Below are 26,272 nucleotides of genomic sequence, written 5' to 3'. Positions count from 1 at the left end.
TGTGGAAGCTGGGAATTGTTTGTAGTCTCCTTTCCTCCATTCTGTCCACATGTCCAACAGGCCCGGGGCCCACCAAGCCCTCCAACTCTCAAGGCAGAACAGTCTGACGCTCTAACAGAGCTGTGGCCCCGGTTTCTGTTCTGTGCACAACCCCCGTCCCCGACCAGGAACAGACTGCCAGCCTCTGCCAGCTTCCCTGCCGTCCTCGCGCCAGCACTCCCTCAGCAGCAACCAGAAAGATGGAGCCAGCTTTGGGTAAAGCTTTAGGCCGTGTCCTGCTCCCACCTTCCCCAGAGTCTGCTCTCCCTCTTTAAAAAGGCCTCAGCTGCCCTCGAGACAGTGAGACCAGGAACGTTTGCATATGGAAATGTTTCTGGATCAGGCAAAGGACTTCCCACAGGTGTAGCATCCTTGAATCTGTGGTTTCTACAGAAGGGCTGGGGTCGGGGTGGGGAAGGAGGGGTGATCATTAGAAGTCACAATGCCATGGCCGGTAAAACTGAGTCAGCACAGCCAACCCTGGAAATGGGAGCTGAGCCCTTTCCCGCCAGCTACTTCCTGGTCAGATGTTCCTATGCCCACACTTCTGCAGAGTTAGGCCCCCTGCCATCCTGAACCCCTGCCAGATTTTCCTCATGCAAGCTGCTCTTGCCATCAGCTGCTTCATTCCAACGGCTACTCCTCCCTGTTGGCTGCCTGGGACCCGCCAGGGTCCCATGAGACAGGGGTGTCACTTTCCTCAAGGCTGAAGGGGCAAGAGTACAGAGGACATTTGTTACTATCTGGTTCTATTTGCGATGGGCAAGGACATAGCTAGCTCTCCTAGAGGCATGACAGGCCCTTGCTTTCAAGGAGCTATTTCAGAGGCCCAACGAAATCTTCACACTCTAGCCATGGTATCCCCCAGCCAGAGCCTCTGCCCTCTACCTTCAGGCTTTCCTTCCCGAGAAGGCAATGCCTCTGGGCGAGTGGCAGAGTCACCACTGGGCTCTAGAGCCTGGAAGTGGGGGGCCTCCCAGAGCCGCAGGCCAACTGGGGACAGGATGGGCAGGGACATGGGGGAAGCTGCTCCCCTGGCCAGCGAAGGCTCTGGGACCCATGGAAAGAATGCGGATGTTCAGCCCAGGGAAGACAATGATTCAGTGGATACCTTCTGAAATCCAAGGGGCTGTCATGTGGGGGAGGGATGGCACTCGTTCTGGGTGGCTCTAGAGGGTAGAAGTAGGACCAATGGGTAGAATTTTTGAGGATATATTAATTTGGGCTCAACATTGAATTTTTTTTTTTTTTACAGACTTGTCTTGGAGGTGACATTGAGTTCCCTCTTCCTGGAGATATGTTAGCAAGTTGACTAGTCCTTTCTCAGGACTGCGTGGAGCAAAGCTACACATGGTGTACGTCTGTCTGACCAACCACGACCAGCTGCAGCGAGGCCCAGGTCCATGGGGACCTGTGTCCTGGGCCCAACAGCTGTGGTTGCAGTGGTCACTGGAGCCAGCCCTGGGGCTGCCACACGAGCTGCCTGTCCTGTGCCCCTTGCTGGACCCTCCTCTCACCTGACTAGAGCTTTGACTGTAGACCGGACCACACTGGACAGCAGGAACAGCGGCGTGACCAGGATGTGGAAGAGGGAGAGGGAGGCAAAGGCCACGGAGGGGGAGAAGTCAGCCTCTTTGAAGAAGCTGACGTGGCCCACGAAGGTCTGTGGACAGAGGCATACGTGAGATGGGGGGGTGCCTCAGAGTGGGGGCCCTCCCACACCGGCAGCACTCAGCCCCCAGGAAGGAAACGAGAGGGCTGGAATAGGGACCCAAGGGGACCGTTCTGTCAAAGACCTTATCATCATCCTCAGTCTCTATGGCAACGTCCCCAGCAAGTTCAAGACGTCAAGCTGGAGGGCCGGGGCTGCTCCCTCCCTGTCCTGCCCCCACCTTGCCAGGAATGACCAGGGAGAAGCCCTCAGGTTAGGTCAGCTCTGCCCCACCTCAGACAGCAGTTCTCAGTTGGGGAAAACATAAACCCGACAGTTACAGAATCGCCTCCTCGCCCTGCCTGCCCCCTGCCACCTGGCTAGCTGGCGGCCTATGTTACCCAGAGTTCCCCCGAGAGCCAGGCCAGGAACCAGCCCAACAAATCACATGGAGAGTGAATTCCCAACCTGCGTGATGGGCTGTGAACTAGATGCAGCTCAGGGACACCGCACCCCCCCCCCCCCCCCCGGGGGAAATGAATGCATCTTTTTAAAGAATTGCAGCCAGCACAGAAGAGAGTGAAGGGAGCCCTGGGGGACGGAAGGGGCTTGTGGGGGCCCAGGTGCTTCTGAAGGGCTCACTGCCGGTCTCCTCTGCTGAGCTCATGCACAGCTTTGGTCAAAATCCCTTTAGGAAACCACCATTGTCATATTTAATGATGTGGAGAATTGTTTGTGCGATATTCTTAAATTTTAAAAGGCAGGTTACAAAACCTTGTGCCGCACAATCCTATTTTTGTAAGAATGTCATATTACGTGCCTTAAGAAAAGATGGGAAAGAAACACACTGAAGATGTCACCAGTGGGATTATGGTGATTTAAATTCTCTTTGCCCTTTCCTTTCTGAGTTTCCCAACATTTCTACAATAAACATGTTTCACTTTTATAATTAAAAAGTTCAATAGCTATTTTTTAAAGATTTCTTTAAAGACTAAGCCTCAGGTCCTCCAGGCCTGGAGGCTGGGGCCCTGTCTGCTGGAGTACGGGAGGGACCCTCTCCGTATACAGACTTTCAATCCATCGCCCTGTTCTCAGTCCCACTGCTGAGCTCACCCTCTGAAGTTCCTGTGCAGAGAAGACCAAACCCTAGGGGTTGGGGGCCTCCCACCACAGACACCCCACCCCCCCGCGCCCCGCCCCCAGGCCAGGTGATGGAGAAAGGATCCACTTACGATGAGGACGGCTGCGATGGGGATGGCCGTGTTCATGAAAACTGTGGAGGAAGCACAGGGCAAGTTTAGTGGGAGGGATGAGGCTGCTAAAAACAGTGATCAGGTGGCAGTTCAGCCTCTGGGGTCCTCTCCCCAGCCTGCGGGGTGGAGCTGGGTAGGGTGGGAGCAGAACTGTAGCCCTGTGGCACCTCCAGCTCCTCACACAGCTCCTTACACAGCTCCTTGAAGTCCTGTTTCCTTCGGGACTCTTGTTCTGTGTCTCTGAGACTTAACCATTTAAAGAAAGGCTCAAATGCTCCTCTTCTGCTCCACATGCACAGTGTGAGGAAGTCCCAGGAGAAAGCAGTGGGAGGGGGAGTTGGAGAGCTGGCTGCCTGTCAACAGTGAGGTCAGCAGTGTGTGTTTCTGGGGGCACCAAGTTGCTACGCCTTCCTCTGCCTTTGGTCCCTGTATCCCCCCAGGCCAGGTTCTCTCTGAGGTTTAGAGGCTTCCTAATCTCCATGGCTCTTGGGAAGGATTTCAAACTCATTCACAATAGGTATTAGCGACTAAGGACAGCTTAAAACAGGGTCTCCATTAGCTCTAAGGCTTAGAGTCCACGCCCAGGTGGGGTAGTTGGTTTGCTGCCTCAGGGGTCTTCTCCTTATTCTGTTTAAACTGTGGCCCTCAGATCCTTCAAAAGGACCCCATAGAGCAAAGAGAGCTGGGCTTAAAGTCAGAGAAGGGTGCAGTCTCTGTTAAGTATAAGCTGTGTAACGTTGGGCAAGTCATTTACCTTCCCTGTGCCTCCGTTTCTTTACCTGATTTTTGTAAATTTGTACTTACTTGTCCACACACTCTGACTCTCTCCAAGGTGAGAGGAGGTGATGTAGGGAACAGGCTCTGTGAGCCAGAGGGACTGTCTGAATGTTACACCTCCTGGGCTGCTAGCTTAGCCCTGCGCCACAGGTCGCTGCTCCTCCAGCCCAAGGTGTGAGATATCTGAGGTCTGGGCATGGGTTCCTCAACTTCCAGAGAGGGCAGCCCTCCTAGAGTAAGAAACGACCATCCTAGCTGCCACCTCCCCATCTCATCCTCCCTCTTTCTAGGAGTCTCTTCCAGGCCAGCCCAGAAAGGGTCTGGTTCTATAATTAGCCAAATTAAAGCAGAAAGAGCCAGAAGCTAGGAGCCAGAGGCCAAGGGCTCAGCCTGTGCACATGGACCCTGTCTAACGAATGGCGAAGTCTCTGACCCTCTGAAGAAGTACAGATGTTCAACACCGTTCCAAGAAGCTGACTGTCCACTTACTCTAAGAATCCTACATGCGCTGGTAATACACAGTGTATGCTGGAGATGTGGGGCCCCAAGCAGGTGGAAGGACATGGCCCCTGTCAGGGGGCTTCTAGTCTGAGAAAGGAGACAGAACTATGCTCCCAGGAAGCCCCTGATGTGACCGGGAGACAGGGAACATGCCCCTAAGGAGTTCCCAAGCAAAGAGGCAAGATACTGCGCCCATCTTTGGAGAATTCCTCATCCAATGGGGAAGACACAGCCCCTGTCTCAGGGAGGAGATACGGCTAGAGCTCTCGGGCCTTGCTAATCTCTCTGACCACAAGGCTTTTTGGCCACACCAATATCACACATGACGGTGCTTTAACTGCCTTTGCTGAAGAAGGCTCCATGGTCTCCCAGTGCCACCACAATGCCATAGCCCTCTCTCCTCATAGTCCCTGGCAGGGGGCAGCATAAGCATTATTGCCTTCCTACAGTATAAGGGACCTGAATCTGGCACACAGGACATAGCACAGCCATCACTGGCTGGGGAGAGGGAGGGGAAGAAGGATGCCCACGAGGCCTGGGCCATTCACTGGCATCAACCACGTAGCTCTAAGCACGGGGTAGCCTTGCCCTTCCCCTCCAGGGCCAGTTATTCCAGAGAGCTCCCTCAGGGCACCGGCCTCCCGCTGTTCCTCTCCTGCCCATCCCCATCGATTATCAAAGAGGAGGGGCTCAGGCTACAGAAGGCACCTGTGCACCACACCTCCCCCCAACTCCCCCTACCCTGGCCCCTTGCCCCAACCCGGGACCCCTCCCGCACATTCTGGGCTCAACTCCCAGCTAAAGAACAGGCTTGACCCGAGTCAGATTGTCAATCAGCCCAACTCTGCTTGGAAAGCAAGATGGTGCTCTGGAGCGAGAGCCACACAGAAGTCCAGACCTTCTGATCCTATAATCCTCTCCTGGGAATTTATCCCGAATAATCACTCACAAAGCCCTCAGCAAGATGGTGTTCGCAGCAGCACTGTTTGTCACAGCAGAACAAACCCACAACCACGGCAACCAACGTCCTGAAACGAAATGCATGGGGAGCATCATCGTGAGGGCTGCTCCAGTAAACGTGGTACCTCAGCTCTAGGGGGATCTTGCAGTCAGAAAACGTGGGATAACTGACATTTTACTTCACTCCATTTCTTCCCTGTCATATTTTTTTTAATTTATATTTTTTCTATTTTGTCATCTTTATTCTTTTCTTTGAGGAAGATTATCCCTGAGCTAACTGCTGCCAGTCCTCCTCTTTTTGCTGAGGAAGACTGGCCCTGAGCTAACATCCGTGCCCATCTTCCTCCACTTTATATGTGGGATGCCTGCCACAGCACGGCTTGCCAAGTGGTGCCATGTCCGCACCTGGGATCCAAACCGGCAAACCCCGGGCTGCTGAGGCGGAACGTGCGCACTTAACCGCTGGGCCACCGGGCAGGCCCCTATTGTCTCTATTCTTGAAGCTGCCTGAACTCCTCTGAGGAACGACACAAGCTATAAATAAATTTGCAAATGAGCATTCCAAAGCTGGTGCAGCAACATGGAGAATGCTTAGGACAGAATTAATCTCTGCCCTGTCCTGGCTGTTGTACGGAGACACTAAAGAATGAATGTGCAACTTTCCACCTCCCTCACCCTCTCCAGGAGGGACAGCCCCTGTGCCGGGAGCTCTGGTTCTCTCTGGGGTGGGAGTCGAGGGAATGAAATCACAGATACTTGTGTTTTAAAGGCCTCTCTGAAGATCACCCCACTGGGCCCTGGGGTGGACATGGCTGGGCCTGGGGATGTCAGTGCCAGAGATGGGGTGGCCTGAAATGCTGCAGGCTCTGCCATCTCTCTGAGCTCAGCAGACAGCCTGTGTCCTAGTGCGGGTGGGGAGGGAAGGGAGCGGGCACCCCAGCTGTCCTGGGTTGAACACCTGTGGCCTTGCCTCCCTTTTCCTGAACCACATAAGGCCCCGGGAGACCTTAAAGGTGGTGGAGGGGTGAGAAATATGACCAAGAGTAGATTTCTCTCCAACTTTGGCACAGGGTTGGCTGACTCACTTTGATATGATCTAGGGAAGAAAAAAAAAAAAAAAAGCAAGCACATGACAGTGCTCAAATCTTGAATGTTAGGGGGCAGGAAATACTGAGAAATAACACTAAGTGCAAGCAGAAGATGACAAAATGATGTGTGAGTGTGAAGCTGTTATGGAAAAGTTTAGTTGCATGTAGGCAGGCCTGAAAGGTCACCTTCAAAAGTGAAAGCCTTCTGGAATGGTGTAGAGATATGGGTAGGTATGGTTTTCATACCCCCTAAAAATATCCCTTAAGAAATATTCATTCAAAAATTATTTTTTGAGGGTCTCCCCTGTTCCAGGCATTGTGCTGGGTTCTGCGGGTCCAGTAGTGAACAATGTGTCAGCTTTTCATAATCCCCCGAACAAAACAAAACAACAAATCAACTGACACAAGAGCTGGGCTCTGATCCTTCCCTCCCCATGACTTTGCCCAAGGAATGCTGCCTGGCCTTGTCGGGGGCGGCCCAGCGCTGCAATACAAGGAGGTTTTCATTTCCAAAGCCTCGATAAATATTTCAGAAGCCATGTGTCAGGCAGGCACAGCCAGCCATCTGTGCCTCTGGTTAACTTCATCTTTGTCCCCCGAGGAAGGCCAGGGAAAGGGCTGCGGACCCACAGCCTGGGCCTGACGGCGGGTAGCACCTGCAGGAGGAGAAATGCATTGGAAGTGCACAAGGCTACTTTGCATTCAGCTGGATGGTCAGCAAAGTCAACAGAGGGGAAGGAACGGTGTGTGCGCCGTGGCAGCAGGGGTGGAAACGTGGCAGGAAGCCCACAGTCCCACTGATTTCTGCCTCCTTAATTAACGGACCTCCCCAGCTCTCCACCAGCCATATCTCCTCTCATGCAGGCCGGGATGCCCCAGCAACCAACTGTGGCTGCACCAGCTGGTGGAAGGGAGGGCAGATACTGAAGAGGTTCAGAGACACTGGAGAAGGAAGGGGACCAGGTCTGCAGGTCACCTTGTCCCCCAACACTGGCTGTTCTGAGTCAGGGTCTCCATCGAGGAGGACAGAAGCAGCACAAGACTTGCCAAGAACAGTCAGGCCCTGGGTTGTGGAGGGGGGCAGGTGCTGGGTGCTCATGAATGGGGTTCCCCAGCACCATCCTGCCCACTCCCCACCCAGTCCATGGCAGAGTTGGGTTTGGGGTTTCTTTTTTGTTTTTCAGGACACAGTATGAGGCCAGTCACATTCATCTGAGGAGGGCCCACCCGACTGTGGTTCAGACCTGACTGGGAAGAGGGAAGACCCCTGACCACAGAACACAGGACGGGATGGCAAACACATCTTTCCTTTCCTTAAACTCCTTCACTAGGTCCCCTGCTTCAGGATAAAGCCGGAGGCCTGAACACAGCGCACAGGGTCCTGCCCAATCTGGTCTTGTTGTCACCCTCTCCTCACCGAATTACATTCTAGTCTGGAACAAACCATCATCCTTCTCACCTTTAGGACTTTGTGCCTGAAATATTCTTCCCCTCATCTGGCTAAGTTGTTGTCATCCTTTGGGCATCAGCAACGGGCTTCACCTCTGACAAGGCTTCCTTGACTTCCAGCAGCCCTAAGACTAGGTAGGGTGCAACTCTCACGGCCACCTAGAACACCCCTTTCTGTTCCCGTCATGCATGGTACAGCTGCATCTCTTGCTTCTCTACTAGAAGGGACCAACATTTGTTTTTACCACCGCATCCCCCACACTTAACACAAGGCCTGGCATACAGTAGGTACCCAGTAAATACTTGTTAAATAAGTGAATGAAAGAAACAAAAGAGGCCAGGGCTAGATGAGTAACACAAAAGAGAAAGTGGGGCATTTGGAACTGACCCCATGGCTCTGACCACGTGCATGGCCAGCGTTCGTGGCATGGTCTCCTACAAGTTTGTGAGAGTGAGGACCATGCCTGCCTCTCCTTTAACACCCAGGGCCTCAGGAGAGTCTGGCACAGAGAGACGCTCTGGAACAGATGCTGTACAAAGGACCGCGCGAACTGGCAGCATGCCAGCTGGTTGACTGGTGGGGCCTAGGACCCCTCCGTCACTGCTGCAAAGCTTGTCCTCAAACACATGCCTGGGCTGGACATCTAGAGTTGTGCTGCTTCTGCAAGGAAATGAGGATTGAACTGACTTCTAAGGGGGTGGCCACAACACCTGCCTCCAGGTTTTTCCCACTTTATCTTCTATTCAGTGAAATCCTGCCCGTCTTGCGTGGTGTAGCCCAAGCCGCCTCCAGCATGAAGCTCTTTGTGAACTCCTAGCTCATGGGTGCTTCCTCCTCCTCTGTTCTCTGCCATTTGCTGGCTGAGGACCTCAGAGAGTTATCACACCTCACTGAACCTCAGTTTTCCATGCTGTAAAATGGGACAGCGAGCTATATACCTCACAGAGTTGTGATGAGGACTGAGCTCAGTCAGGTTTGCCAGGTGGCCAGCACAGAGCTCTGACTTCTCAGCAGAGTATAAACTCCCTGAGGACGGGGAGCACATCTTACTGTCTCTTGTATCCCTCCCAGGGCTTAGCCCAGGGCCAGGCACACAGGGCTGGGCTCACGCAACACTCACCGAGTAACTTACATCTCTGTTTTTCTTTGATTCTGGATTTTGATGGTGGGGAAATGGTACCCACTTTGTTTTCAGCCCCCCTGCACTGCCCTGCTCTGCCTCAGCTCAGGGCTCCATGCACAAGCGCTCTCAGTGATGCCATCAGATACAGCATCAGAGGTAACCTTGTCTGCCCAACAGTCTGGAGTTCGCTGAGCAGACTGAAAGCCCAGCAGGTAGCACCAGGATGGGCCCCATCAGGAAACATGACTCTGGGGCTCCTCTGTGGCGCCAAGACCATTTGGCTGGCGCCAGGGGCGAGAATGAAGATGCCCCATTACCTCATGTCTAATCACCTGTGTCCAGATCCCTGGTGATAGAGAGCAGAAGGCAGGAAGTCCGGGAGGAGGCAAATGAAAATGCACTCAAAGCATATACCTGCAGCTGGGAGGTGCCCCCACCCTACCCCATCTCTCCCTGCCCCACTGCCCACCACACAAAGAAACCCATTCCAGGAAAGGTGGGCGAACGCTGAACAAACAGCACTTGGCTTTCAAAGCCTCCCAGAGGGCTTGTCCCTTTCTCTTCCCAGTGTCCTTTTCCAGGGACCAGCCTGGGCTGCCCTGTTTATCCTCTACGTCGCCAAGTCCTGGACAGGTGAGGGGCCCTGAGCAGACACCTTCTTGGCTCCAGAGCCCTTCCCTCCTTCCAGAGTCATGTCACCTTTTGATAACATTGAATCTCCTTTCCCTGGGTCCTCCTGGCCCCAGGCCCTTCACAAAGCCATGGCTTGTCTTTTGCAGGCCCCTTGGGACAAGGAGCATCTGTTAGATAGGCTTCAGTGGGCCAGCCTGGGAACCCAGGCATCTTATGATATTGTTTACAAAGGAAAACATGGCCCACGTTGTAGTTTGGAATGCAGGAAATGAGTGCACATCTCCAGAGGCAAAGCAGCTGGCACCTGCCCCCAGCTATATGACCCGAGCTGCCCCCACTTTGCTGCTAGGAATCCTGGGGACCCAGTGCCCCTAATTCCTTTGCTGCTTCCCTCCCCTCTCTCTCATTGCAGCAACGGTGAGCCTGCCCCACCACACCCTGCTGTGTTGTTGCTGGAAGAGGAAGTCACCTGGCTGCGGGGGGAAGCCCCCCCCCACCTCAGCAGCTGTTCCCACTGATGGGTGTCTGGAAGCCAGGTGTCTGAAGGCCAGGTGTCTGTAACTCAAGGGGCTGTACGCAGTGTGGTGTTACTGTTAACGCAACCAGACCCAGGGGCAGCAGAGCTGGCAGAGAGAAGGATGAAGGGAGCCTGGGTCTGTGGACACTGATGTCTGAGTTCCCCAGATGGTCCTTCCCAATTTCTTCTGTCCTATGGAGAGCCTCTGAGCACCACAGGATCAGGGATGAGGGTAAAGGGGCGAGACCAGGAACCAAGAGTGTCTTGGTGAGGAATCCAGAAAGCAACGGCTAACTGCCATGCTCACAGCTCCATTCTGAGAAAATCAGATCCTAGCAGGACTTTCTGCAGAAAGATGCCATGGCTGGTGCTGTGTGTGGTGAATGGCCTGGCCACTACTGACCGGATCAGGGTCCCAGCCTGAGGCACAGACGCCATGGTCTGGCTGGACACAGGGAGGTGGGACACCTGGGGTGCTCAGGGTAAGTCCAACCTTCGGGTTGGATGGTGGCCACCTGGCCCCACCAGACCCTCTCTAGGCAGGAGGGACTCCAGGAATGCACAGATGACCTGAAAGACCATCTCATTCTCCACAAGTCTATCTGGGAGACACAGCCAGCACACCCTCCACTATTTCCCCACCACCTGTCACCTCCACAGGCATGTCCCTTCCTGGCATACCAGAAGAACCAATTTCAGCAGGTGAGGTGGTCAGTAGTGTCCATCTCTCCTACCTTCCTCCCCTGTTTCCCACTCCTGTCAGAGCCCATTCTACGTTCTTTCTCTTCTACTAAGAGAAAATAGCTGAAAAATGGTGCCCATTGTGTCCTGTCTTCTTCACTCCAGACAAGTTCCCAGCTCTGTGTGGAAAACAGCATGAGGCTGGGAGCTAAGAGACTCCAGAGGACCCAGTCTGAGCTGTGCTATCAACCTCAGGAGTGACCTGACCTCAGGAAGGCACACCCTCTGGGCCTCAATTTCCCATCTGTAAAACTGTTCTCCCAACCTGCAGAAAACATTTTCCGTTTACCTCTCCTCACCACCGTCTTATTTCCACAGATCTACCTTTTAATTCACAAATTCTCTCTTCAGCCATGTTAATTCATTTCACCTGTACACTGAGTTGTTTGTTTCCTTTTAGTTTTTTCTCTCTGGGGGCTTCCTCTTGACCCTTCCTACTGCAATGGTCCTTACACTGGATGAGTCAGGGAACCAGTGTGAGGTCTGCCAGCTGCTCAACGTCTGCATCCCAACTACGCGCTTGGAAAGTAACCACCACAGGCTGCGTCCTTGGAGCCGCTGGACCAACTGAGACAAACTCAGGCCAGGACTCCATCGGTCACCTGACCTCCATCAGCCCTCACTCTGACCTGGGGACTATTATGCACCAAATTTATTTCAACAACAAGATTTTTAATTTCTAGAAGTTCTTTTGGCTCTCTTTCCCACAATACTTTCCTGTTTTGTCCTGTGGGTTTTATACTTCCTTTACCTCTTTCACTGTTTTAAACATATTTTTTTTTTTTTATCTCCCTCAGGACCCTTCTGTCATCTCCAGGTATCAAGGGACTGATTCTATTTTTTTTTTCCTTTGCTGACTCTCACTCTGGTGGAGCGTTTCCTCTGGTGGATTTTTCTTTCTTTATTATTAGCTCCTTGTTCAACAGGAATGTTCACCGTAGGAGCTCTACACTCTCCTGAAAGTTGTTTTAATACACGCGTCTGCCAGGACCCTACGAGTTTTACCAGTGTTGGTCTTCTTTTCTCTATTTTCTGGATTTGGGGTTCCCAAAGCACAGGAACCACACCTGTGAGTGCCTCAAACTGGAGATTCTGTTGTTGAAAGAGAAAGTGTCTCCTCACAGCCCCAGGTGGACGGAAGCTTCCCTGTAGCTTCCCAGGGCAGCGGAGCTCAGTCTGACTTACTGAGAAGTCCTCACACTTAGGAGAATTCAAAACAGTTGCTATTTATTCGTTTACTGCTGCCTCTACTAACATATCAGCACAACAACATGTCAAAGACCTCGTGTGTCTTTCTCCTCACTGCATATTGAGGGCCAGCACAGGGCCCCACACACAGCAGGCTCTCAGCACATATTTGCTGGATAAATGACTAAGAACATTCTGCTTTCGGGGGGCTCTGCTACCCCGCCTGGATGGGATGATCCCAAAGGCACCCGCTTCTGCCACCCCTACCCCCTCACCAGAGCCCTGACACCCTACCCCAGCTTTCAGGCAGCAGCACACAGGGGTGGCTGGTTGGGGTAGACTCACTCGAGATGGAGGTGTAGACGGCAAAGGCCCTGAGGCTGGTCATCTCCTTCTTGCGCGTCATCTCCACTCGCGTGCGGAAGATGTTCTCCCAGGCGTACAGCTTGAGCAACTTGATGCCACGGAGCATCTCGTTGGTCTGCTTCAGCCTCTCATTGGAATACTCCTGCCAGGGGTCACCGAGTCAGAGAAGGGTTTCCTCTGCCCCCATCCCACCCAAGAGGAAGGAGCCGAGTCACTGCCCTCACCATGTCACAGATATGCCCAGCTCCTGTCCCACAGGGATGCTCCCTGTCTCCTCCATTAATCCCATTTCACAGACAAAGAAACTGAGGCCTGGATGGGTGAAGTGACCTGCTGAAGGTCAATGATAGTGTGGATGTGTGTGTGGGACTGGTTGGTGGCATCTGGGGGAAGAGTGAGAAGACCAGCTGATGTGACGGAGGAGGGAGCAGGCAAACACATGGGGGAAGGATGGGGAAAAGGGCCATGTGCACACCTGTGGACACTCACCAGTGTGCTCCGCTGGGCCTGAGAGAGCTTGGTAGCCACAAAGTACTGGACAGGGGCCAGCAGAATGATGACAGCTGCCCCAATTAAGGCACTGACCCCGAGGATGTAGTAAAGGAGAATCACACCCACGATGATCTGGGAGGGAGAAGGGGATGAGTTCTCTTTGACCCAGTGGCTGCCCTGCTAGGGGGTGTTGGCAAAAGCCGCCTCCCCGGTCCCCAGTCCCCTTAAGTGGGACGTGCCTGGTGCCCTGGTCTCCAAATTGTCTTGGGGGGGCAGAGGAGGAGGGGAGACAAAGCACTTTCAGAAGGAGGGATTAACACGATGGGCTCTCAGATGAACAGAGAGTTTCTGGGCTGGTAACTCACTGCATTTATCTGCAAGGCTGGCTGAAGCATTAACTCTCTGCAAGTCTACTTTCCAGATGGAAGTCTCAGAGCTGAGGTTGCACAACGAGTGTGACAACGCCTTTTGTTCTGCTTGCTGGTTATCAAGGCTGACATTTCACTCTCGTTGGAAAAAAGTGATACACGAGAAAAGGGGCCAAATGGCAGCATCCATGTCAGACAAAACCAGTCCAGAGTCCGAGAGTTTACTTTTCATTCTTATGCTCCTGGCCTCTTTAATTTTTTAGTGATTCTGGCAGGTATTCTCTGCTTCTAGCTTACGTAAATGACTGCCTGCTTCTGCATATTTATGAGAAGTGTAAATTACTCTCCCCAGCCCCCAACGCATCAAGATGACAATTTCTCAGGTTGCCTTCAAAAGCAGGCACTTCTAAATTCAGGGCTTATTCTAGAGGAACAGATGTGCTGTCTTCCTTAAGAGAAAAAAAAAAAAAGTCTGCCTGGGTTAGCCCAGCACTCCCCGAGCCCCACACCAAGTTGGCCGAAGCTGCTTGTGGCATCCCAAGGACAGAGAAGCAGGTGGGTGGCTCTGTGATTCCCGTAATTACGGAATGCCTCCTGCATCAGCAGGTTCTTGGGGGCTGAATGGCCCCTTCACCACCTGCTTTCCAGTGGTTAACTGATGTTAAATGCTGGCACAGATGGGCAGAGGAGCGCATTAGGAGACGAAGAACCACCTACTCCTGCTGGGCCCTGCTCCCACCACCCCCATGGAAAAGCATCCCTGCCATCCAGTCCTCTCGTCAGCTGTCCTCATATGGAGGCAATCAGCGTGCCCTCGAGCCAACTTGGGTTGGTCCAGACACCAAGCACTCCCAGAGTGACCACTAGGGCGCCAGCCAGGGTCGGTGCCCCATTCCCACTGCCTCAAGTGCTGGCAGCTGCTGGGCAGGAGCTGGGCAGGAGCGGCTCCTCCTCATGCTCCGCCCATCCCTCTTCTGGCCACTCCTCTCTTCTGCAGGGGCCTGAATGGACCCCATGGGAGAACATACCAGAAATCAAAGATTCTGAGTGTGCAAAGCAAGTGTGGGGAATAAAAGGGCTATTTTGTCTCTTATTCGTGGGTTAGGAAAGCAATCTCGTATAGTAGTGAGGAGATCACAATCCCTGGAGTCTGCAGCCCTGAGTTTGAATGCAGTCCCAGCATTTACAGGCTGTGCAATCCTGGGCAAGTCACTCAGCCTCTCTGAGTCTTGGGTTCTTCATCTTTAAAGTGGTGATTGTAATGCCCACTCACAAGGACTGTTGTGAAGATTAAATGAACAGATATGATGAGCACCCAGAACAGTGCTTGGCACATGGTTAGAGGCAAGGTGGCTGATCCTCCTTCTTAAAAACAAACAAACAGGCCTCATTTAGGGGTCACTGTCTCTACAGAACCACAGAAAGGAGACACCTGGGTATGATGCGGCTACCAGTTCGCTGTATGGCCCAGGGTAAGGCCCTGCCCTCTCTGGGCCTCCGACACCCATGGGAAGAGGAAACACAGAGGCCTCCACTATGGCCAAGGTTCTTAACCTGGTGACCTGGCGTCCATAAGCTTCGGGGGCCCACAAAGCCCCTGAAATTGTAGGCAAAATGTGTGAATGCACATTTGTTTTTCCAAGGAGAAGGTTTCATTAGATTTTTTAAAATATATATATATATATTATATATATATATGGTTATCTAGGGCTGGCGACGGGGATGAGGAGTGACTGCCAATGGGTGTGGGTTCTTTTCAGGGTGATGAAAATGTTCTAAAATTTGATGATGGTTGCGCAGCTCTGTGAATATGCTAAACCCCACTGCATTGTACATTTTAAATGGGTGAATTAAATCTCAATAAAGCTGTTATTTAAAAAAAAGGTATACATGACCCAAAAAAGATTACAAACCAGGGAGAGCCCCTGGGGACAAAGGAATGGGGTCCTGAGCTAACGTCAATATTATCAAAAGCTTCACGTGCCCTGTGACCAACCAGGCTGCACCGGGAATCCTGACCAGGTCGAAGGGATTGGGGGCTGGTCAAAGCTGTAAGTGGCAAAGGTGTAGTCTTTGAGGAATTAAAAGTGGAAAACCAAGTCATACTTCAGGATAAATAAGCAAAGGTAAGTGATTAGTGGAGATAAAAATTCCCACCCTGGTGTTGTAAGGGTTAATTACACAGGTGACAGGGGCTGGGGCAGGCCAGCCACAGGGCAGAGTTATTAGGTCTTAGTGTTAGTATTGTTGGCAATGGTGCATATGCAATAAACAACATAAGTAATAGTAACGGTAACAGTGCAGCAGGTTTGGTGGACAAAATGTTTTGAAACAGGTTGTTCACGGGACACAACAGAAAGGATAAAAGGCTGGTGACTGTATTGGATGAACTCTCCAGGCCCTCCTATAGTTTTCATAGTCACTGATCCAGCTTGGCAGGGCGGAGGGGGGCCAGGGGTCTGGGCCTGGGTAAGAAGGAATGGAGCATGGCCTATAGGGTTGTCCCTGTAGAAAGGACCCTCAGATTCCCTGCCCTACATCCCCACCTTGTCTAGCTGCCTCCCCGTGTGAGCCTCTCCTCCTATGTCCTTTTAACGTCTTTTAAATATAAGCTTTACAAGTAAGGAGGACCAAAAACCCCACTTGAGATTAAGGGGTAGGGAATCTGCATCCCAGGAAGCAATGGCTTCTGCGCAGGGAAAGCCCTCACCCCACCAAAAAGTGCAAGGCAGAGGATCTGACATCACTGAGCGGCTGCTCTGTGCGGGGCCCTCTGCACCGTGCTTTACTTACACCGTCTAACCGAATCGTCACAGCAACTCCAGAGAGAGGGATCACCCCCATTTCACAGACGAGGAAACTGAGGCGCAGAGAGGTTAAGGATTTGAATCAGCCTTCTCATGCAGGTCTAGAGACTTTCCTCTACACCAGGCAGCCCCTGTGGAGCCTACAGGCCCTCTGGGAATGGGTCTGCCTCCGGCCTGAGCATCGGAGAAGAGAGAGCTTCATTCCCAGGCACAGGACAGGACTCACAGACCCCACGGTGGAAGAGCTCTGACGGGAGGCAGGGCAGGAGAGGCCAGGGATCAGGTAAACCATGCTGAGCATCCTCCCACTGTCATGGGGAGAGCGTGCCTCCCTCAGAGCCAGCCCCAAATGTAGTTTGGCTTGAAAAACAATCATGTTGTGGATTTTCAAAAATAATACATGCTTATTGGAGAGTTTAGAAATACATAAAGAAAATAAAAATCTCTTGTAATGCTGCCATGTGGCCTTCCACTTCTTTTTTCTGTGTGACTCTGTGCCAATGTAAACATAGACACATTCCAACTTAGTAGGAAACACACTGAGTGTACTATTTTGTAATTTACTCTTTTGCTTAAAAACACATCGTGAACACTTTTCAATGTAATTAAGTACTTTGCTACAACATACCTTTTAATGTCTGTAAAAGTGTGCCACACGTGATTATTATAAAGTTTTTTTTAAGGTTGCCTGCATTTTAAAAGTCTTAATGACATGCCTTCTCTGATCATCAAGAGAAATGCCACACCATTTGCAGAGTGTGAGACAGAATAGGGACCCAGGGGTGCACCCCTTGGAGACCCCAAAGGGTGGAAAGTACAGGAAACATGGAATGGAAGATGCTAAGCTACTAGTCACTGGACATGTACCAGCGGATTCTGGTTTTTGACCCCCTCCCCGCCCCCCCCGCAAAGCACACATCGCTTACCTGTACTGGCATAGCCCAGAGGTTTGGGCACAAAAAGAAAAACCACATGAGCTGGTTCGTGTCAATGGCAACCAGGTTACAGATCTGCCCAGCAGTCATTTCCCCCATGGACAGGTTGGAGGTGGACAGGTGCATAATTTTATTGTAAATCTTGGTCTAAAAATGAGAGCAGAATGTTTCACATTTGTCATCATCATCATCCTAATCACCACCCCCGTCATACGTCCATGACGTGTCAGGGACTTCCCAGACATTCCCCATGGAGGCCCACAGCAGCTCCCTGAAGGGGTACTGCGTTATTGCTCCAATTTGACAGATGAGGTACCTAAGGTTCAGAGAGGCAAAGGGCTCTGATTACAGCTCAAACAAGTCAGAGAGGCAGCACTCAAGGAGGAGTCCACGGCAGCACAGCGAGCTACCTCCCCAGCAAGCAAGACCTCTCCCTTGGGGCAGGACTTTATTAGCTCTTAAGTCTTATAAGCAGATCTTTATGTCCTTGTGTTTTTCCGATTTACCAGATGCCAGTGGAGAACACACTTCTGAGTCATAAAAATAATGAAGTGGGGCAGCCGTCTGTTTTAATATGGTCATCTCCAACCAGGGGAGGGGTACGCTCTGGGGCCAAGTCCTGGCTTAATTGAGCCTTAAAACAAAACAAGGGCTCGGCCTGTGATGGTCGTATGTGAGACACGATGCATGAGTGTCGACCAGCCCTGGCATTGTCCCGGGGTCCAGCCCCACCGAGGACCTTGTTCTGCCTCCCAGGGAATGGAGGGCAGCACAGTAATGGCTCCCTATCAGCTCTGAACCCCAAAGCTCTATGTGCAGAGTGGTCACGCCTCCCAGAAAGACAGCAATTTCCAGGCTGTGTGCACTTGAACAAGGGAAAATGCATTCCTGTCTTAAACGTCCCAGGGAGTCCTGCTCTTGAATGAAATTCTATTGTGCATTCTGTGGATTCCTAGCCCTTAAGTCATCTTTTGCGTAAACCCAGGCTTTTTTGTGGGTCAGCTTTGCTTAAAGCACAAAACTATTCTATGTCTTTTTGTGATTTTATATATACCATGGGTAAGGTTTAAAATAATGGCAATGACATTTTTGGACAAATCTATGCACACCCTAGGTTATGTGAAATAGGTCTTCAAAGATTAATAATAAATGTTGTTTCAGTGAAGTAGGGACATAGAGCAATCTATCAAATAAAGCATTATTAAGTAAAGACCAGGATACACAGAAATATACAACCAACTGATAGCTAGTATATTTCAAAAATTATGTATAATACAAGAATTTTACTTAACTTTTCATGCAGGAAATGTGGTTATTCTCAAACTCATGAAGACATAGATCCTTATCCATAATTTCCTGTAAATCTCTGAAAGGTTTTTTTTCCCTAATTTGTTTGCATAATTAATACCAGCATTAATTATGTAGCATATGAATTAATCTCTCATTAATTCAAAAGGTGCAGACAGTTCGAGAAAAACAATTAGATGCTAATACATTATAAAGCCATTTTTGGATCTTTTACTGTAATTGGAAAACATTGAGCCAGTGTGCAACTAATGACATACAAATACAGAGTAGATTCAATTACAAAACTGTTTGACTACAAAATTGCCTGTTGTTTGTGGTGATGCATGCCTGCCTGTCACAGGGAGGTCTGGGCAGAGGCCGAGATTTTCAGAGGGGTTTTCTGAACTGAGCAATAGCTTGGTACCTCTTAGTTCTGAGCTCCTATGAATCTTAGAGGGTCTTAGATATTCCTGGGTTTTTCCCACCATGCTCACATGACATCGTTGAGGAAATGGCTGTGCTTTCTCAAGGAAAAACCACTGGGGATGGGCAGCCTTGTCCTGTACAGCTTCACAGGCTGTGCACTGCATACTCTAGGGGGCGCCATGCACATGGGCTATACCAAGATAACCAGAGTTTGGACCCTGCCACTGTCCCCAGCTCAGGCTATCCCCTTCTCCTCAGCCCCTTTTCTGCAAAACCTCTGGTCCTGGCTCCCAGAGGATCAGTCAATGAGGAACATTTCTGAAGAATGAGGTGGCTTTGGGATTTAGACACAACTTCCTAGGGTTCTACTGACTTCCTGGGAATAGCTTCGTACGGGAGAATCTGCTAGCTGTCCCCCAGGATCCATTCTTTCCTTTTCATAAGGAGAATTTCTAGAAGGTTGGCGGAGCCATAGCAGGGAAGGAGCCAAGGTCTCTGATGACTGTGTAGCTGCCAGACCAGCCCTCACTAAATGTGAAAACAAATCTCTATCCTTTTTAACTACCATAATCCTCGGTCTCTCCATTCCAACAGCTGAACCAAGACGCTAATGAAGACACTGGGGCCTGGAGAACTCTTGTCACCACTGTGCTAAAGGGACCCTGAGTCCTCCCTGACTTTGATTATCCTTCCAATCAACTCTGAGAAGAAAGCCACAGGAGGCAGCAGCAAGAGGCTGGACCCTGGGATCCATCAGGCCAGATAAGTCTCTCTCATTATGATCCAAGATAGAAGAGCTCAAACAGATCTCAGAGGCTGTCTAGTCCTGCTACGTCATACATGTTTCCTTTTTTCCACCCAAAGAAGGCTGTCTGGTAGCAGAACGCTGGCACAGCATCCCGGAAAGGATTCTGAGGCTGCATTTGCATTCAGCAGGAAAGAGTGCTGTGATCAATTAGTGACGTCCACCACTTTCAAGGCTGGAAACCGTGGAGGCCCAGGGCACTTCCCACCACCCTACACTGCCTTGTCAACGGTTATTGTTCTGAAACATCTTTAAAGGGCAACAGAAAAGTAAATCCACAGCAGAATTATTCTTGAGTGTCCATGAGGATGAATAACACGGTTCTTACTGTGAAGTGCAAAAACAATCATTGAAGTACCTGTATGGCGCCTCTCAAGTTAATGCCGGTTTCGATGGCGACATAGTAGGATGCTTGCAGGAATGTCCTTTGCAGCAGGAGCGCGAGGAACAGAAGCACGGCTAAGACGTAGGCGTTAGCAAGGAACTCTTGGGATGAGACAAAGTAAACCCCGAGAAATTGTGTCTGTTGGAAAGAGAAGTTGAGGTGCTGTCATTGCCAGCAAAATGACCGCCATCAGTACCTGTTACTGTGCCCTAACGGCTGTTATTACAGGACCCTCCATGCTTGCAGAGCCTGGTGCAATTGTTTATGAGTGAAAAACCAGATGGATAAACCCAACTAAACACGCTTCTAACTGGCGGGAGGGCTGCCTGTATCCTCTGCATCATCCCACCGAGGGGCACAGAAGGTGGAGCGGTTCTAACCTCATGCCCATAAATAGGACTCTCAGCATGGTGGCCCCCGGGCCCAGGGGAGCTCACTCGGAAGGAACAAGAATAAAAAGAGCGAATCCCAGAGCAGCCAAAGCCAGAACCGCCAGAACAAATCCCACGACGTGTGTTCTCTGCTACAAAAATGGAATCAGCTGAGGCCTTGGCCCACGCTCCCCAACAGGCTGCTCTGCAGTAATTTCCGGGCAGAGAAGCCCAGTGGCAAACACGGCACTCTAGTGCTCCCAGGCAAGAGATGGGAACTCATCGCCTATGACAGACTAAAGAGATTTCGGACCCATGCCCCAGCCTCATAGGCTCCTGGGACCTCCTCTTAATTTAAGGTTCTCTTATTGCACCTCTAGCAAGATCTCAGATGATAAGCAGTGGAAAAAAATGAATGTTTCAACTTTTTTCCTAAAGATACCAGGGATCAAGAGCATGTCTGTTTCCAAATTCAACATCAACAGCTCCCAGGAGAACTGTGATCTTGATTAAGTCCGTTGCTCCCCAGCAAGGCCACATCAATATTTCCATGAAGACAGAACTCTCCCCTTTCTGAGACTCTGCCCTGAACTCTGCAAGCTATTTGGAAGGGTGTGGGAGCCGCCGCAGGGTAAAGACTGCTGGGAACAAAGTGATGAGAAGGAGCTCCAGGGCACGTCCACGACCAGGATCAGGCTGAAAGGGGCAGGAGTCTGAGCAGAGCTCTTTTCCTAGAGTCAGAAATTCCTGGATCCTGGATCCAGGGCTTCCTGAGGGTGGAAAAAATCTTGCATCTTGGTTCAACAGGGCCCTCTAAACCAGCCGGCACTGCTCCAGGGAGCCGGTCCAGCTTACCACTGTCTCTCCTTTGCTCTGAAGGACAGGGGTTTCTCCCTTGTGGGGATAAAAGGAAGCAGACACAGGGAGACCACGGAGGGATACACGCAGGACTCTTAGAGGAAAGTCCTACCAAGGCCACAAGCCTCCAACTCTCTTTCTCATTTGGCAAAGTTGCAGACGGGAAGGCAGCGGAAGAAGCACTAGGGTGCGGGTGGGCTGGAAGCAGCAAAATGGACCTCAAAATTAGGCTGCAGGGGAGAGACCTGACCCTACAGGGAAGCAAGAGGCCGGACAGGTATTTACCAGGTGCAGAACTCCATCTTCACAGACCCTAGTAAGAAGCGTACCATTATTAGTCCAGTTTTATACCTGAGGAAATGTAGTTTCAGGACGGTCAAATGGCTGGCCCAAGGTCATGTGCTCGTCAAGGAGAATATGTGAACATGAACCTGTGTCAAATGGCACTATCATCTGCCAAAACACTACCCTGGACCCACTGCCTTGGCCTCATCTGGGCTTTGACCCTGAGTCTCCTGTTGTCAGCTACAAGCTTGTGATTGTCGGGGACAGAAACATGCCCACTTGGCTGTTTCTGGGTCAAAAATGAAGGTATGCGGGTTTGGGAAAACCTGCTTCTCTTAACAGGCCTTGGGATTCTTCTGTTCTACCATCTTCTGCAGGGACCCAGCTCTGGAGAACGTAGTCCATTATTTTCAAGTAACAAAGCACATCATGGGAATTCCTCCCAAAGGAAATAATTTAACAGAAGGAAATGGCTGTACATGCAAAGATGTCTCTCTCTAGATTAGAGCAGGGGAGAGAAGAAAAATCCATGCAAATGTGCAAACAGAGAGAACAGTTAGGCGCATCACGATACTCATGGGAACGCCACGCAGCCAAGAACACTGATCATCACAAGAGCTCTTGAGCAGCATGGAACGCCTGCCATGTGCTGTGTCACAATGATCAAAAACACAAAGGCTGGAGAATGAGGGCTGGAAAAACTAACAGATCATAAATGTTGGCTGGGCTACGGGTGGTATTTGCTAAATGCACTCATCAGTATTCGTACATCTTAAACAAAGCAACAAATTCTCTTTGTGCAGCTCTACAGGCAAAGCCTTGACTCCTCCCCGCTGCGACACACACCCACGAGGGTCAGAAACTATATTCCTTTGGATCAAGAATTCTGTGACCTGTTAAAATGAAAATCTCCCTGCAGGTATAAGTCAGTAGGTCATTATTTGATCTCTCTTCAAAGAGATAGGTTAAAAGGGACAGGGCCCAGAATCACCGTTTTGATTAAGAAGTGGGTCCTAGATTAGCCAGAGGCCTGGGTGCTGCCCAAGGAAGGCAGGGCCTGGTGAAGTCTAGCGAGAAGAGGGCCCTGGGAAGCCGCGAGTGGGGCTGAGGGCACTGGCCACTGCCCAGCGCCCTGAAGGCCAGAGAGAAGAGGCCAACAACCTGCAACTTCACAGAGGAGGGAGGTAAATGCTGTGGAAGACCAGATGCCCTGGTCTCACATTTTCACAAGCCCTTAGGGTGGAAACTGTATTTGTTTTCAGAGATTTCTCCAGCAGTGCTCAATAAGTATTTTCCAATTTATCAATGCGTATGATCTTCATCCCCCATCTACTTCCTTCAGAAGTTGTCACACATTTCCCCATTTTGCAGTCAAGCCTACCCAGGCCTGTAGACTGCAAGTGACTGCTGACGAGTGCAGAGTCGTTGCAGAGGTAGGACTAGAACCCGGGCCTCTGACTCCACAGTTCTCACCCCATTGCCCTGCGGCAGAGCTGTGACTGGAGAGGCCCCCTTCCCTTGTCCTCTGGGGCTCAAGGGAGAGGGGGTCACCTGGGCTCTCACTTCGATTCTGGCAAGGGCCAAAAGGTGAAGTGCCCATGGGTCCCAGCTCTGGAAGGCCCTGGGTAAAACCAGTGAGAACCATCTTTGACCACTCACGGACCAACACACCCAGCCATCTGTCCACAGCAGTCCGACATGGTGGTGTAGAGCCTAGACTTAGAGGTTAGCCATGTCTGAGTTTGAGTCCTGACTCGTCATATATTAGCCACTGTGTCCTTAGGTAAGTTCCTTAACCTCTCTGAGCCTCAGTTTCCTCACCTGCAAAATGAGGCCATTCAGGGTTTCTACTTCAGAGAGTTGTAAGAATTCAATGTAACAATGCAGGTATGTAATATAAAAAAAATTTCAGTAAGCGTAAGCATTCACTATACAGTAACTTCTGCATTATTTGTTGAAGAATCATTTCTCCTGTGCTTCCTGAGTGTCAGGCATGGAGCTGGGTCCTCTCTTAGAAGACTCAGGGTCGAGCTGGGGAGAGAGACGAGGAACGCTCTGACGGTGCAAGCATGGGATGTTATGGGAGCACAGAGGAGGAAGGCTTCCTGGAAGAGGTGACATTTGAGCTGAGTCTTGGTGGCTGAGAAAGGCTTAGTGAGGTGAAGGGAGGCATGCCAGGCCAGAGTAGCTGCCTGGGCATCGTCCTGAAGAGACCAACCCACACAGTGACGTCACAAAGTCATAGAAATGCATATAAGTTCACAAAGTTGCCCATAGTGATAGCCGCAAATAAGTGTACCAAAATGGGGACACAGACATCCAGAAAAAGAGAGACCAAGAGACACAGGACAATCAGTAGGACACCCATATAGAACCATAAGCAGTTCCCAGGAGAACTCATTCAGAAACAGACACACACACACTCACACACCTACACACATTCTCCCACTGAGGTTTAGAGGCCGTTCGAAGCTTTGGCCCCTAGATCAAACCCAGACCGTTCTCTTTCTCTGCTCAGCTAACCGCCCACGGCAGAGCTGGCAGCTTCCAGATGCCAGCAGTTCTTTATGAATCCAATTCCCTGGCCCTCCAGCCAGATCAGTGGCCCCTATGGCAGGTGACAGATTGTGGGTGGGGGTTGGGCGGGAGAGGAGGCTGGAAAGAGATAGATCATAGGCTGCACTGGGTCCCAGCTTTCCCTGGGGAGTGACAAGGGGGACAAGAGCATCAAAGATCTAGCAGACCATGAGACACTTTCAGTAATTAAAGAAGAAGTAAGAAACGTTTGTCCTTGAGATGACGAGGGCAGTGTGATTCCTGCCAACTGTGAGTGTCCTGGGAAGGGAGGAGAGGACAGGCAGCCACTGACAGTGGCATACACAGTGGTGCCCAGCTGTGCAGGCTGCAGCAGGACGGACTCAGGCGGAGCGGAAAGAAGGCCTTCTCGCCGGTTGTTAACCACCCCACATGCAGCTTGAGTGCTTCCTTTTTTGTAGGTTCATAAAAACCAGAATAGCACCTGCCTCTCTGGGTTAGAGCTGCTGGGAGGCACGGGGATGAATCAAATAGCCTGGATAAATGACCCCTTTTCCTCATTTTCTGGGCCCAGAAGCCCAAATGAGAATTAAGCTTTCTCCCAGGCAACCACACGACCGAGAAGGCTTTGCTGCTGACACTGGAGACTGGATGTACTTTCAACTCTCGTTTCCCTGTCTGCAATTTGCCGATTGTACTTGGGCTGCAGGGAACAAATATTAAATCTGATAAGGCCTGCTGCCACCGAGGCAGGGCCATCTGTCTCAGGGATGTATGTGCTGACAAGGAACCCGGACGAGAGCATTCCAGTGAGGGCAGGGTTTGTGCATAAATAACGAGAGAAGAGAAGGCAAAGCTGACGCTCAGATGGACTAGAACCCTCAGCATTCTCACCACCTCTTGGGCACATCCTGCCACAGAGCTGTCTCCTTAGGAGACTCCCATACGAGTTTTGGGGATCAGAGGAAGAAGATGATGATGTGGACAAGCTGATAAAGGCTCTCCCTGTGTCACTTCCCCCTGATATTAACACTGGCTCCATGTTGCTGCAGGATTATCAATGTAGAACATTCTGGGGTCGCCTATAGTCAGACTACCACTGAAGGTGACACCCCTGTGGACAAGAGAAGCAGTCTCTTCCCCTCTCTTTTTGGGCCAAGGGAAGTTCAGAGGCTCAAAAGCCATCGAAGTCTAAATAGGCAAAGAGTCCTCACATTCTTGATTGAATAAGAAATCTGCCCATCTTAGCTTGGCCAACTCATACTCAATTGTCAAGGCCCCATTCAAATACCCCCTCCTCTCTGAAGCTGTCATGACCACTGGCTGAGTTAGTCTCTCCCTCTTCCCATACATAGTTCCCTGTATATACCTCCTAATAGTGGTATTTAATGCACAGTACAAAAATATCGTATTTAGATTTCTCTCTCCTCCATTGGATTTCACAGTCCTTGGAGCCAGAGGTGAAGGCTTGATAATCATAGTCAATTTAGCATTATGGTTGTAAATGCCCAGACTATGGAGTGAAAGAGACAGGATCAAATCCTGACTGTCACTAACTAGCTGGGAGATCCTAGGGAAAGTTACTTAACCTCTCTGAGCCTCAAGCTCCTCATCTGCAACATGGGGATGAAAATACCCACCTCATAAGTTGTATGGGATGTGACTTATATCTCAACAAAGCTGTTACAAAAAATACCCTAAAAGGTTGTCTTAGAGATCAAATGAGATAACACATGGATAACTCTCACAGGCAGCCAGGCATGTATCAAGGGATCAACAAGTGCTTATTATTATTGTTAAAGTCCTCATCATAACCATTGCCTCTGTATCCCCACAGCCCAACCCAGGTCTGGCACATAGTAGGGTTCAATAAACGTCTGCTGAATAAATCAGACAAATAGAGTGTCTCATATTCCTGGCCAAAAGTGTGCAGCTGATTATATATCTGGAAAATTAATAAAAACCTTCTAAGGATTAAATCTTATCTGCGATTTGGAGCCCATGAGATGAATAACATTACACAAGAGAGCGACATAAATTATTAAGCTCCCTAATTACTAATTCTCTGTATCATTTTTGGACTCTGTGGTTAAAAGGTTATAATGACGTTCTTGCCAGGAAAATAAAACTCTCAGTCTTATTAGAGGTGAAAAGTTTGCCATTTTCTGACCACCTAAACTTAAGTGGCAGCAAAGAAACAGACGGAAGAATTAAATAGCCCACCCCCACCTGCACCCCAGAGCAGATGCCACTGCCCCAAGCGGGGAAAATAATCCTTAGAAAGCTTTTCTGTCCTTTTGTCCTACAAATTCCAGTTTGTATCATCTTTAGAGCTGGAAAGGCCATTGGATATCATCCAGTCCAATGGTTTTCAATTATTTTTAAGACATTTCTTTTTTATCATCCCTTTGTATTTTTATTTATTTTTAAT

At 50.5% G+C, this 26,272-nt stretch overlaps 1 protein-coding gene across 2 annotated transcripts in view; it reads right to left on the bottom strand.

The window, feature by feature from the left end:
- ABCC8 (ATP binding cassette subfamily C member 8) overlaps positions 1–26,272 on the bottom strand; it is a 74,892-nt gene that overhangs the window by 32,846 nt on the left and 15,774 nt on the right. For both annotated transcript variants that reach the window (XM_046684583.1, XM_046684584.1), the window contains exons 7-12: positions 19,766–19,930; positions 16,881–17,036; positions 12,777–12,911; positions 12,267–12,429; positions 2,923–2,963; positions 1,557–1,702 (exon numbers count right to left, since the gene is read on the bottom strand). In XM_046684583.1, coding sequence (XP_046540539.1) covers positions 1,557–1,702; positions 2,923–2,963; positions 12,267–12,429; positions 12,777–12,911; positions 16,881–17,036; positions 19,766–19,930 — 806 coding nt within the window. The remainder of the gene's footprint in view (positions 1–1,556; positions 1,703–2,922; positions 2,964–12,266; positions 12,430–12,776; positions 12,912–16,880; positions 17,037–19,765; positions 19,931–26,272) is intronic.

Source organism: Equus quagga, chromosome 14 (assembly GCF_021613505.1).
Source record: "Equus quagga isolate Etosha38 chromosome 14, UCLA_HA_Equagga_1.0, whole genome shotgun sequence".
NCBI classification, from domain to species: Eukaryota; Metazoa; Chordata; class Mammalia; order Perissodactyla; family Equidae; genus Equus; species Equus quagga.
Note: the sequence above shows the minus strand (reverse complement) of the source record. Positions and strands in the feature narration are given on the sequence as shown.